At 43.1% G+C, this 13,469-nt stretch overlaps 1 protein-coding gene across 1 annotated transcript in view; it reads right to left on the bottom strand.

Moving 5' to 3' along the window:
* The window catches only part of LOC109289774 (follistatin-related protein 4-like), a 94,354-nt gene extending 88,712 nt beyond the window's left edge, over positions 1 to 5,642 (bottom strand). The window contains exons 1-2 of the mRNA XM_019505976.1: positions 5,618 to 5,642; positions 4,081 to 4,247 (exon numbers count right to left, since the gene is read on the bottom strand). Coding sequence (XP_019361521.1) covers positions 4,081 to 4,247; positions 5,618 to 5,642 — 192 coding nt within the window. The remainder of the gene's footprint in view (positions 1 to 4,080; positions 4,248 to 5,617) is intronic.
* Between the last annotated feature and the right edge of the window lie 7,827 nt (positions 5,643 to 13,469).

Raw genomic sequence — 13,469 nt, 5'->3', positions numbered from 1 at the left:
CTTTCTGCCTCTGTGCTCTCAAGAAGGGAGTTTCCCATCTTATAAGTGTGCTGCTGGTTGCTACTGCCCAAGTGCAGCACCCTGCACTTGTCAGTGTTGAAGCGCATCCTGTTTTTGCTAGCCCACCCCTGTAACCTATCCAAGTCTTGAAGTCTTTCCCTCCCTCACCCCAAATTTTGGTATCATCAGTGAATTTAAACAGGGTGCTTTTCACCCCGTCATCCAAATCGCTGATAAAGTGATCAACGACAGTATATCATGTGTTTTGTTTCACCGAACAGATTAGCAGTGATAAATTCCTGTACAACATTTCTGTAGCTAAGCAGCCCTGAAGAGTAATGCTTCACCTCCTAACGCTGCCTCAAAAATTGGGTTCAGAATCATGTTTTTGCAGACTTGTGTTCACCCACATGGAAGGATCTGATTTTCCAGTATTGATGGATGGGCCTACCCTCACAGACAGTAACCACAGTTCCCCTGCTTTATTTAGATCAGGAAATAGATAATAATTATGGGCTGACATCTATTGGTAGACAACAACTTCCAAGCAGTAACTACTCTATGTATACCTTGGATATCATCCCCCTGACAAGTGCTTGAAACATACAGCCTCCCACTCCTGGTCCATTAGATTATTCTTGGTGAAGTGTTGAGACGGAAAGGTCATACTCCCCAAACCTAATGTGTGACATCCCGAGTAACAAGAAGAGATAATACAGATGATGGTGGAGTATAAGTAAGAGTAAAAGCCTTTGAAGGTTAATTGAAGGCAGATAAGATGTTGTGGTGTTTAATTGCTGCAAAAAATGTTTACTGTAATACCATGCGGTATCTGACAAGATGAAAGAGATCATAAACTGAAGCATTAAAACTGAAGAACAGTTATTGCTTTTCATTTATGTCTGTCTTTGAAAATGCCCCTTTGATAAACTTTTCAGTGAGATCCCAGGAGGATGACAACCATGAATCAAGGACAGGTTTAAAAAAAACGAGTGATTGTTTGATGGCAGATTGAAAGCAGCATTGAAAAAGGAGTAGTGTAACTGTACAATTGTTTCTGTTTTATACGAGGATATAATGCTTCCTTTCACTAGTTACTAAATTAAGCCGTGTTTACCATCAGGAACCAATACCATGTTTAGTTGTAAATCTTTGCCTAGACAAAACAGGAATCCACTTGCAATGGCACTAATCTAATGCAATTTAAAAAGGAGGGCAGAGATTCTTGATCTTGAAACAATATGCCTCAGCACTCTAATGAACATAGAAAACATTAGCTATGAACTCAAGCTGAAGGCCCAAACCCAAACACCTTCCCTTAGAGTCCATTTCAATTCAAACTGCTGAAATTCCTGCTATCCCAGTTCACAGGCAAGATTAAAAGGGATCTGTCCAAAAGGGATGTGGCCAAAACCTTATAAGAAAGAGCTGATCTCATAGCATCTCCACTATGTTGGGCAGAAATATCCTTCAGCATATTAGGGTTTCAAGGAAGCTTAACCTCAGACCCAAACTGAGTTCAGTTTGGTTTTGATCACTATAGCTCGTACGTTTGCCAACCCTCTCGGATTGGCTAGGAGTCTACTGGAATTGGCATCAATCTCCTGGTGACCTTTGAAAACGATCTGGGAGACTGATATTGTGAACGGGTTCAACAGTACAATTAATGACTTTACATCATGGCTACCCTAATAACCTGGCCTAAATTTACTCCAGATCTGGATACAAACAAGCCTTCTCAGACCATATTTATTGAGAATGATTACCCCCAAAGGCTCTTCCTGGGCTCCTAATTAACATCATACTTCCAAGGTCATTTTATTGCAAGCTAAACTAAAAACCTTGGTGAGATATGCAGTTTTTGCCATTTAACTAGTTAAGTCTGTGGTCAGAATAGGGCTGGCCCAAAAGAATATTTATAGAAACTAAAGGCATAATCATTTGTTCAGGAAAACACTGGGTGCATTTGAGCATGCTGCTTTCCAGCAACAAGTGCGACTCCCACACATTTGCATGTAGTATATTGGCAATATTGCATGGAGTTTTACTGCTAGTACCCAAAGACTGGCAATCAATTCATCTCACAGAAGGATATCTGTAAGAATCTAGTCAGGTATTTTGACTTCTGGCTAGTTCTGCTATCCTGCCTGTCTTCATTAAAGTTTCTTTATGATCCTATGGTAATATTGCAGCAATATGTTTGCCACTTTCAAGTGTCATTTGAATGTCATGTTCCAGATGGCAACAAGCCTTGAATTTGAAAAGGGTAGTGCTTGCTTTGATGGAAAGAGCACAGTATTAAGAAATTTGGACGTAGCCAGTTTGTGCTGATATAATAAACAGTCTTGCAACTTGTATGTTCCCCACAACTAGCGCGCACATATGCAAGCACGCTGAATTTTCCTGCAGTTATGAAGTCAATAAATAAACTAAATAAGCAGTCATGTTCCCTGACAGCCTGTGCTCATAGTTTTCATTTCCTAGTGTAAGAGTAAAACAATGGCTTTTCTCCACCTCAACAGTTTAGTGAGGCATAGTACTATATATAACAGTCCTTAACTCAAAAGAATAGATATCAAATGAAGAAGAGTGGAACAAAAATAAAAATAGTTTTATTATACTGTAACTGAAAAGAACATGCTTTACTGTGTGTTTTAATGCAAGAAGAAATGAACTTGGGACTGTTTTCAGTATACTACTTTTCATCTTCTCTATAATTAAATATTATTAATTAAATCAGTAAGCGGATCACGTTATTCAAGCATTATCTGTAGTAGTCTAGAACTCACAGTGTCGATGTAGCGAAAGAGAGTCACCTAAATATTTATAATTAGGCATCGATATAACTGGGGAAGTCAAGAGAAGTACACATTCCTTCATCCATGGATGGTATCAAGAGCTGAAATTTCAGCTGTCTCACCAACTAGCCAGTAGGTCGTAAAAGATTTTATTCAAAACAGACTGAAACATAAGACTAGACTGCACAAAAAAGAGGCTATATTATTTTCTTATTTGATTGACATGTAGGTGGTATTTCACAGCTACAATATACTCATGCTTTCTAGAGTGGGTAGACTAAAGCACATGGTTGACAGCCCAGAGGTTGCAAGTTTGAGATCAGAGCAGAAGTGTTTATGGCATGGCCCTGTCAGATTCCAAGAAATCTGCAAATTCTGCTAAATACCTTTTCACAAGGACGTGAGAAAGAAGAAAGCTTATTTAGCCAGTTTGCTCTGAGCTTTCAGGGGTGGCATCTATGGAGCACTTGTATTATGGGTCTGTCTTAAAAATGGAATGAGGGAGGATGGTAGATGAATTAGTCTTAAATCAGGCAGAAAGCAGTGTAGATTTGTATGTTAAAGACTCACTACACCAGTGGTGCTCAGTTTTTTGCCCAATGCATCAGACCACATGCATCAGAATCAGTTTTGCACAGGTGGATTGGGCCCATGTGAAGTTGACTGGACCCCACCTGCTGCGACAGGTCCCAGCACCTCATGCCACCTCCATCCAGCCCTGTGTGCTAGGATCAGAGCCATCTGGCCCCACGTGCCAGGGTTAGGGCCCTGGAGCCCTACATTCACACGCCATCTGGCTCCAGGACCTGTGCTGTACCTGCCTGGCCCTGTGCTGCCCCGTGTGCCAGATTCAACATGCAGGTCTGCAGCCCATGGCACTCCCTATGGACCCGTGGGGAGGTCCATAGGCTGGATGACTTAGTGCTGGGGCCAGGATCTGGCCTGCAGGCTGGGGGCTGAGCACCTTTAAACTAAATGATTTAAATGCTTTAGTCTACAAGGTTCAACTCTACCACCTTAAGGAAGGAATGAAATCTTGGCACAATTACTTTTTGTGCTATGTTCCAGTTTCTTATAAACACAAGATGCCTGCTCCCAGCTTTGGGACTTAGCCCCCTTTTTCTTCCTGGACACAGGCTACAGAGGAAGAAGATATGATGCTTGCTTTCATTTTCCATTATAATAATGAAATAAAAGATTTGCTTAAAACTATCCTCTGCTTTTAAGTTAAGTCATATTCAATGCATTGTGAAGAACAGAGCAACCCAAATTCAAAACTTACGTTGATATCTTCCAAATCTAAGAAGTTCAGGATGACTCCATTTCGCTTCCAGATAATTGGGGGTCTTAGGGCTCCGTGGATAGTGCAGGTCAATACAGTGCTCAGTCCGACTGTTACTGTGGTAATGCTGACCTTCTGGTCTTCGGGAAGAGTGAGTTGAACCACTTCTGCAAAGAGTAATGCAAAGGGAAGTAATTATCAATAACAAAATTAAGTCATTCTTCCCCCTCCCTCCCCCCATTGATCCTTTTGGATGATTGTAGCAACAACAAAGACATATACACAATCAAAAAGGATCAGCTTAAGCAATAATGCGAAATAAGAGGTGGAACCATGAGTCTTCTATTGAAGCTAGATTTCCTAGGCCAAACTATTCTGCTGCTGACAGAAAGCCACAAAGATCCAGAAGTAAAAATACACATGCTGCAGTAAAAAAATAATTATGATAATGTTATCCATTTTTTTAGTAAGCTTACTTAGCAAACCCACTTTTTTATTTTCCAAGCGTAATATGGAGGCCACCGGTAAGAAAAAAATCAACATCTGGCAGATGTTACCACATATGGCATATGAGATACCACTTTTTCTGTATAATAAGAAATTAGAAGCTTTCCTATACTCCATTTAAGTTACATATTTTATTTGATTCATAGGTACATCTACAAAAGTGCTTGAGGCTGCAGACCTTTCATATTTCTCTAAAACCACACAAATGTCATATCATTTTCTTGGCCAATTCTTATAAAGATGTGTCTGCATATTTTGCACGTGTGGCTGGAAAGATAGGTAAGACATTTGATGTTAGAATTACTGTTGATGCAGATAGTCATTATTAAGCATTTCCGCAACAGTGAACAGGCAGTAAAGCAATCAAGTTGCATTGTCAAAACTGCAACATTCACAATTTTATCATTTTCATGATGTTTTTTTCTTGGTCCTATTCAGAAGGCTCCAGCAATAAAAAGGCCATGAGGCTATGTCCTATTTCAATGTTCAAAACTGGACTTTCAAGGTAATAGCCTATTAAGATGAATGGGGAAAGTTCATACCTCTTTGGTGTTATATTGCTCCAGTCTCTTGCTGCCAAACAAACAAGACAGCAGCACATTGATTTAGAGAGACCCTACATCAATGAATTCATGGATCTTCTGTGCTTGAGGATTGCTGTTGCTTAGTAGCTGCTGCATAGTGCTAACTGAAAAGGCAGTGGCCATGAGATTTAAAACAGGATTTAAAATGGAAAAAAGTGCAAACCTTGACATTATGGAAATAAAAACTTGTGCGAAAACAGGAGGAGTCTCATCATGATTAAGTAACGACAGTTATCAGAGCTGGAATTTGGTTTGGATAATAGTGCTTTCCCTTTAAACCTGTCACTTCTCTGGAGGCAATTTTCACACTCTTGAAACATTAAGTACTTTTTGCTTGTTCTGACAGCAGTAGGGATGCTTTAAGGGAGGTTGTTAAAATGGGCACACTGTACATCCAGCATGGACCTTTCACTTGGCAGCTGAATGGCCACGGGAAGGAAAAATACCAACAATAATATTACGGCCATACATTACTGAGGTTCGTGCCAATCAGGAATTTGTAAAGGAAGAACAGCAAAAGAATAGGTACTTCACCCTTTGTGTGTCAGGGCTGATTAGCTTTTGTAAGAAAGTTTGATTAGGGAATGAATCACCAGATAATCTGATTGCATACCCTCTGCTGCCTTCAAGGCCTTTCCCTCTGTCTGCACAAATTAACAAGCTGGATGAAGATAAAAATCAAAGCAACCTGACACTGTCTAGGCCATGCATTTTAGGGAAAAGGCCCTTTGACAAATTCCCAAATTGCAGTATGAAAAGCTGGCCTTTTAAGTCTCATGGGCATTAAATGAAATCTGATGTACAGGAGGTGATAAGAACAAAGGATAAACTGTTGCCCGTGGACGTACTCCCCGGTGGCAGCAGTGAGGCGGTGTGGGAGTGAGTCTTCCACAAACACCTGCAAAAAGAACAGACTTGAACTGAGTAGTCCACCAAGAACTCCTTGTGGGGCACTAAGACACAGAAAGGAGCAGAGAGGCAGGTAAACCTGCCATTGGAAAGAGGAGACAATCAACTGCCTCCTCTGGAACTGCTCATATGCCAGGGAGGTGTGGAGGAGAGTAATCTTACTCCTTATGACGGTGACAGGGGTCAAAATCCTGACCAGAGAGGTGGCATTGTACAGGCAGCTAACCAAGCAGCAAGGGACCTGGACAGCCCACTTCAACCAGTTCCTTTCCTGCTTCAGAAATGCCCTGTGAAAGACCAGGAATCTGCTTAAGTATAGGCACACAAACAAGTGAGACTGAGCGAGCTGCAAGGGTACTACAGGAAGATGGTAGATGGCAACTAGGGGGAGATGGCAGAGATCATATGAAAAAGAAGAGACTGGCACAGACTGTTCAGGAGTGGGGCCCCCAGAGAAGATGACGATGACAGTGGCAAAGAGGGGGTGAGTGACGAGGACAACAGGAAAGAAGAGAGTGATGAAGATGATGTGGACTAAGGACTGAAAGACGTTGGGGTTTTAGGGGAGCGGGATGGGAAGGGGGGAGGGGAGGGTAAAGGGAAAGGAGGTGTTTTTTGCATGATTGTGATGGGTGAACGATGGTGACAGGCATGGGGAGGTGGGGGCACATGGCTGCAGTTATTGTAATGGGATGATAATGATGACCGTTAACTGTATAAGTGTGGTGTTATGGACTGTCAAGTGAACCAGACTGGTTATGAAACAAAGTGGTATAGTGTGTGTGTGTGCGCGCACATGTAAAAAACAACCCATGCCTTTTGGTAGTCTGAAGAGAGTTGAACATCAATTAATCCAAGCATCCACTGTGACAGTATCAATTAATAGCTTTAAAAAACTCCATAAAGTTATGGTTTTGCATTCCTAGATGGAATAAAGGAAAACCTTCATTCCTTTAGTGAAAGGTACAAAACTCTCCATTACCTTGACCAATGCCATAGCACTGTGTTAAATGAAAAGGGAAATAACATTCATTTTTGCAAAATTTGCATGCACGTTAACATTTCCCATTTATTTTAATTTTCTCACTCAGGTTTTCATTTGCACTGGCTCTTTTTGAGTAATAAATCTGTAAGGTGGTCTGACTTAGCAGCTTTTCTCCCTCTGGTGGCACTGGGGAGCCTGAAAAGATTCACTTTATATGCACTAATCTATCAAGTGATAGAACATTTCCGTGCAAAGGCCTTTCAGGTGGTCAGCCCGAAACAATCATCAGCCTCCAGGCAGACAGGCAGCTCAAAAATGATGAGCTCTGCATCCTTACTGTTCATATTTCCCCCATCTAAGTATGATGTTAATGCAGCGAGCTACAAATTGTGTCCACTAGTGTAGATCTTAGGTTGATTTAGGACTGTAAAAATCAATACAACGTTACATGCACTGTGTGTAAGAAATCAGCCCTTCTTCCATTTAATATTCCTAGCCCACTTTAAAAAACAGCACTAGCTGGAAAGAAACAGTAGCTAGAAAAATATTCTGAGCCAAATTATTATGGTTAAGATTTTGAATTGCAGTAGTTAGTAGAAGCCTCAAATGAAATGAAGGTCTTACCATACGGACACATAGTAGGAAATAAATCCTACCAAGTCAAAAAACTTGCCTGAGGCTACCCAGCAGGCTAGTGGCAGAGCTGGGAACAGAAGGAGCAGTCCCAGGCCCATGTTCTATCCACTGGATAACGCTGCCTCTCATAGCCTTCTGTCTACTAATGCAGAACTCAGGTGGTTTCCATGATGAAATCCTATTCCAGCCTCCTCCTCACCCTGGGACTCGTCTGTTTTACTCTCCCTCTCTCTCCTGTGTGTCTAGCACTCTGGTTGCTAAGCAACCAGCTCCACCTATGTGCCTGACGACAGGTGAGAGGTCAAAACTGTCTACTGTGTTAGCACTGACCTCATGGCATGGTGCAGGGGTTGAAGCACGTACCAATGATGCTTTTCAAATTGATTGGCCAGCATCCAATAGCACCTGCCCTGATTGGGTATGGAAGATTAGGCCAGAGAAGTTATTTAAGGGCATCTTCTTCCTGGAAGTGGGAGAGCAATTCTGGGGAACATGGTGTAAACACATGGCCTCTGGAGCTCTTCTAGGCTCCAGATAAACAGGCGAGTAACTTACCTAAACCTTGTTTAGAAATATAGCTTACTGTAATGTAGAAGTGTGACAAAAGGCTTCCTACCTAGCCATACTGTTTTGCTCTGGGATATTCTTTGATACTTTTCTATCCTGTACCCTTCCCTAAGCCTACCCTTTTTAACCAATAAAGCTCTCCACTGCAATAAGCATGGTGGACTAGCTGGGAGCGGGATTGGGCATGCCTTTTCTTTTCCCTATGGCCAACTGGCTAAGGGAGGCTATTTTCTGTGCTTCAGGCTTAAGGAAGCCCCCCAAGTTCTTGCAGTGGGTCAAGCACCCTCAAGGTCTACCAGGGGGCATAGGGCCCGGAAACAGTCCAGACCCTTGGGTGGTGGCGGCGGTTAACCCAGGCTTGCAGGTGTGCTCCAGAAAGGGGGGTTGGCCAGACATGAAATACCCTGGGGGAGGCACGTGGAGCTTGGTAGGCAATTGGGCACAGTGAGGTGGGTGGCTCAGTGCAGGAGTGCCCTCTACTGGTCCACCACAGTTTCAGTGACCTAAGACCCCACCGTGATCTTCTACCCTGGGTTTGTTACATTGGTTATATGCTCTACTACTGTAGCTGTTTTCTGCAGTGTTTCTTTTTATGGATATAGTATTCAGGATATACTTGACAGGATAAAGAATAGTTAATTAGTATAATGTGTAGCATGCAGTTGGGCTAATAAAGACCATCTTCCCTTGAAGAGAACTGAAATAGAGGATCATTTATTCACTAGAGAATTGGGTTTTATTTCTTATTACAGTTTCTCCTTAATCCTGTATGCTATTTTGCACAGTGCTCTGAATTTTCTGGAACACTCCTAAATCCCATCAACACCCTCTTCAGCAGGAGTTTTTGAGGGCTTTGTTGCAGTAAAAATTAGATTTTTTTTTTTAAACTTACAGTTAAAGAGGCTTTAGTTTCACATTTAAAAGTACACTAATGGAAAATACATCTACTTTGAGTAAGGAATAAAATAAGATAGCTGCTGCGCTATAATGAAACTATGCCATTCCTGGAGGTCACTTTGCAAGCAATTAATACAGATCAATTTCAAAACAAAAACCCAGTCCCTTTCTGATTTTTCACAGTTACATTTGAGAGGACACTATTAGGACTATACTAAGTTTTTAAAATCAAACCAGTTATAGTTAGTCATCGTCCTTGTATTGCCTTTATCAATGCCTTGATCACACATTCACTACTTCATCTTTCCTAATACCTAAGCTATGCTTATACAAACAGTCTTTTTCATATGCAATCCTGTATTGAAGGGATGCTACCAACTGAAAAAAAGGGTCACCCTAATATGTGAATATATTTGCTTTCAGTTACTGCTATTATATCTGAGAGGAAACAGAAATGAGCAGGGAGGAAAACTGTGGTTTGGGTCAGATTGTTGACTGTGCATCTGACAGTACGTTATGTACAAGGAGTTGCACTGTCTTCCCTTTTTAGGCACTGATCCAGAAGAGTACTTCAGGACGTGCTTAACTTTTAGAATGTGACTAGTCTCCTTGAGTCCTCATGGCCATGGGACAAACTGTTTGCTTAACGTGCACTTACGTGCTTAGCTGGAATAGCACCATCTTCAGTTTCTGCATCTTTGAGAGCCTTTTACACAACCAATGGGGGAAGCTTTTAAAAGACATTAAAATATAATGGAAACACCACAAAATGAGAAAAGGGCCAAGTGTCTTCTTATGTTAGTTTACATTATATCATCAGTTGAGTTTCGTTAGTATCAGAAAATCAGTGCAAATTACTTTTGACTTGTGCTCCTTTTCAGTTGGGCAACCTATATTCAGAACAAGAACATACACTCGACATTTAATCATTTGAAGTACATGAAATACATTGATTTCTACTTGCATAGTTTTGAGGGAAAATCTAGTTCTTTTGTGGCAGTCTTGGTACTTTCATTATAAAACCAGGAAATTCTACCACCCTCCTTTGCAAGGGATAGCAGTCTCAATAAGATTGTATCTATTAGGCTCAAGGCAGTGCTGCGGCGCACTAACCACTAATTAGCTAGCTCTGATACTGGAAGTTAAACAGCTGTGTTAACATGATGCTCCACTTGGGTTATCTAGTTGTAGGAATAATTAGCTGAGGTAGTAGGCCACACTAACACAGTTATGCTGTTTATGCCTGTGCTAACTTGAGCATCTCTGCATGGCATTGTATTCACTGTGTAGGTGTACCCTGAAAAGCTACAACAAATTGCAAGAACTGGTAGGAATATGAGAGTCAAAGGTCTTAATAGTTGAGGAGAAAGTGTTGTGTCTATTTATGTGACTGGCCTGCAAACCCCTTCCTCCCGCAAACACACCAGCACCATCACAATATTAACTGTTGTTATAAGAATGAGTTGTAGAAAAGTAAAAAAAAAAAAAAAAAAATTAGAAGAAAATTGCAGTAAAATGCCATTTCACAACTGCACCCAAACTTGCTTCTGTAAATCAAACAACTCTAGGTTTGATTATAGGCAGACAGAACTTCATAACCCTAGCCTTACTGTTAGTATGTAACTAATGATACTTGAGCTTACCTTCTGAGATACTGAGGTGGGTTGGATATGCCTTGGTTACCATAACATCAAAAATATGGTAACATTAAAAAAAATTCCAGATATTATTCAGTGATACTCAGGATGTTCAATTTTATTGGTGGAAAACCAGTAGTTGATTACAGGATTCAAATAGCCTTTAAAAAAATCTGAGCATTTAGCGTTCATTTAAAAAGATATTTGTACCTGCAACATTTTATAAATCTGAAGCATTGATACCAGATGTGACACTGCCTTATAAATGGCAAAAAATAGCCATGCAGTTCTGTAGCAAATCTTATGAACACTCAGTGGTGCTCAAACGTCTGGCTCTACAGGCCAGAGGAGTGGCACAGGGCTGGTCAGCAGGTCGCATCCCCCGTGCACCAGCAGTGAGCCTCTACACCTGGTTGCAACGCAGCCTTGGCTCAACCCTGCTTGCTGGGGTTGAGCCCTGGGTGCCCACACTGCCCCTGCCCAGCTTTGTGTGCCAGGATTGTACTCAGGGGCCCCACACTGGCCCTTCATGCTGGGATCAGGCTCTGGGGCCTTGCACTGCCCATGTCCAGCCCCCTGCACTGGGATTGGGCCCTGCCTGCCTGATCTAATTTACAGGACCATGGCTTGTGGGGCTCCCCACAGTCCGGATGACTTGGTGCCAAGGGCTGTAGCCGACATGTGGGCTGAAACCCTTTCTCTAAATTAGGTCTTAAATGGATCATATTATTTTTTAACACAGGTGATTAAGGATTAAGGATTTTCAATGTGGTTATATGCATGAAGAAAAGAAAACTGACACCGTTGAAAAAAGCTTCCTTCCAGAGCACAGGAATGAGCTCTGCACACTGAAGCCCAAAATCTCACAGGTAGAGTGACCAGCAGAGAATTTACTGCTGTCATGCAGAATACAGAGAATGCACAGCAGTCAGTTTATCATGGTTTTGTATATGCAACTAGATAGATTCAGTCTTACTTATGGATAGATATCAAATTCTGATGTACTAGCAAATTGCCTGTCAAGAATGACTGGGGTGGGGGTGGGCATGGGGAGCAAGAATGAAGCCTGGGATCTGGACCCATGCCCACCCCCGCCGTCACTGCTCTCCATGTCTGGGCCTGCTCCCCTGCTCCTGCCACCACTGTGGGTCCAGCCCTGTTTGCCCTGCTGTGCTGGGCCCAGACTCGCTGCCCCCACCGCACCGGGCCCACGTCCACTGCCCCCACCAAGCTAGGGCTGTGTACGCTGCTCTCCCTCCACCGCTCCAGGCTCAGCCCCACTCCCCCAACTCTGCCAGTTCCTCCCTCTACCGCTCTGGGCTCCTCCTGCCACACCACTGCTCTCCCCATGCTGTGTCCAGCCCCACTCCACCTCTCCCCCGTGGCTGCTCTGGGTCTGGCCCTGCTCCACCCCCTCCAACTGCCTGGACTTGGGGCAGGGGCAGATGGAGACCCCCACAGTGCAGGAGGGAGCAGAGTTCTGTCATGTGTATAGGTGCCCTAACTCCTATTTTAAATAGATACCTATTGGCAGAAGCAACATCTTTTCTTTCTTGCAACAGGAAAGTGTATATCAGGGCCAGGGCTGTCCTTGGGGGGTGTGAATCAGGGTGACCCCACTAGGCCCCATGCTTGGGGGCCCCACGAAGCCACGCAGAGTGGCTGTGGAGACTCAGCACTGCTGGTGCTGGCTTGGCCCCCCCCGCCACTGCTGAATCCACCGCTGGGTTTTTCGCATCCAGGGCACACAGGGGTGGGGCCCCACGCAGGCTGATTTGCCCAGAGCCCCACGCCCTGCTTGGGTCATCTCTGAGCAGGACTTTTACTTACCAGAGTTCCTGAACAATACTTCCCTATATATAACATTCTGGCTACTTTAACAACAATAACATGAAAGGACAAAGACCCATATATTAAAACCATATGCATAGCATAGATATCACTATATAGATATAGTGGACTCCCCATATGCGAGTTTCCTAGTCAAAGTTACTGGAGCAGAGAACACTAAGTTAGACACTCATCGTAATCTAGATCCTGGTTTTTTCTGTGTAAAAATCCAAAATTCTCTTATTACCCCTCCCCCCCGAAAACCCTGCAAATTTGTGTTTTTCCGTGATTAAAATGAAACACCACTATATATAAGTATCAGTTGAACACAATGTTTTACTGATATATTAATAATTTTAAAGTATTTTGGAAGCCTACCAGTGCTTCAATCATTATAATAAAATAAATTCTAAATACCTATGCATTTTGGCATTTGATTTCATTTTTTTTTTAATCAGGGAAGGTCAGAGGTCCCTCTGCCCCCTTTCCTCACCAGGATGCAGGTTGAGCTGCAGCTGTCCCTCCCCTCACTGGTTTGTAGTGCTGAACAGCCCAGATACGCCAGTGCCCTGCCCTTGCCCATGCCATTGCCCCTCACTCCCAGCCCACAGCCCCCAACCCTTCCAGCCATGTTGGTGCCCCTCACTCCTGACCTGCACCCTCCTGGCCCTGCCAGTGTCCCTACTTTCCTCCAATCCTGAGTCCTGCTGGTGGGCCTCAGTCCCGACTTGCAGCCCCCTGACCATGCTGGTGCCCCTCACTCCCCACCTCCAAGGGAGCCTCAACACTGACAGCTTTCCCTCTCCCCACCCAGGAAAGGGGGCAGGCTCTCAAAGA

This window comes from Gavialis gangeticus, unplaced genomic scaffold (genome assembly GCF_001723915.1).
Source record: "Gavialis gangeticus isolate Ggan-Ray unplaced genomic scaffold, GavGan_comp1, whole genome shotgun sequence".
NCBI classification, from domain to species: domain Eukaryota; kingdom Metazoa; phylum Chordata; order Crocodylia; family Gavialidae; genus Gavialis; species Gavialis gangeticus.
This window is presented reverse-complemented; position numbering and strand designations above follow the sequence as displayed.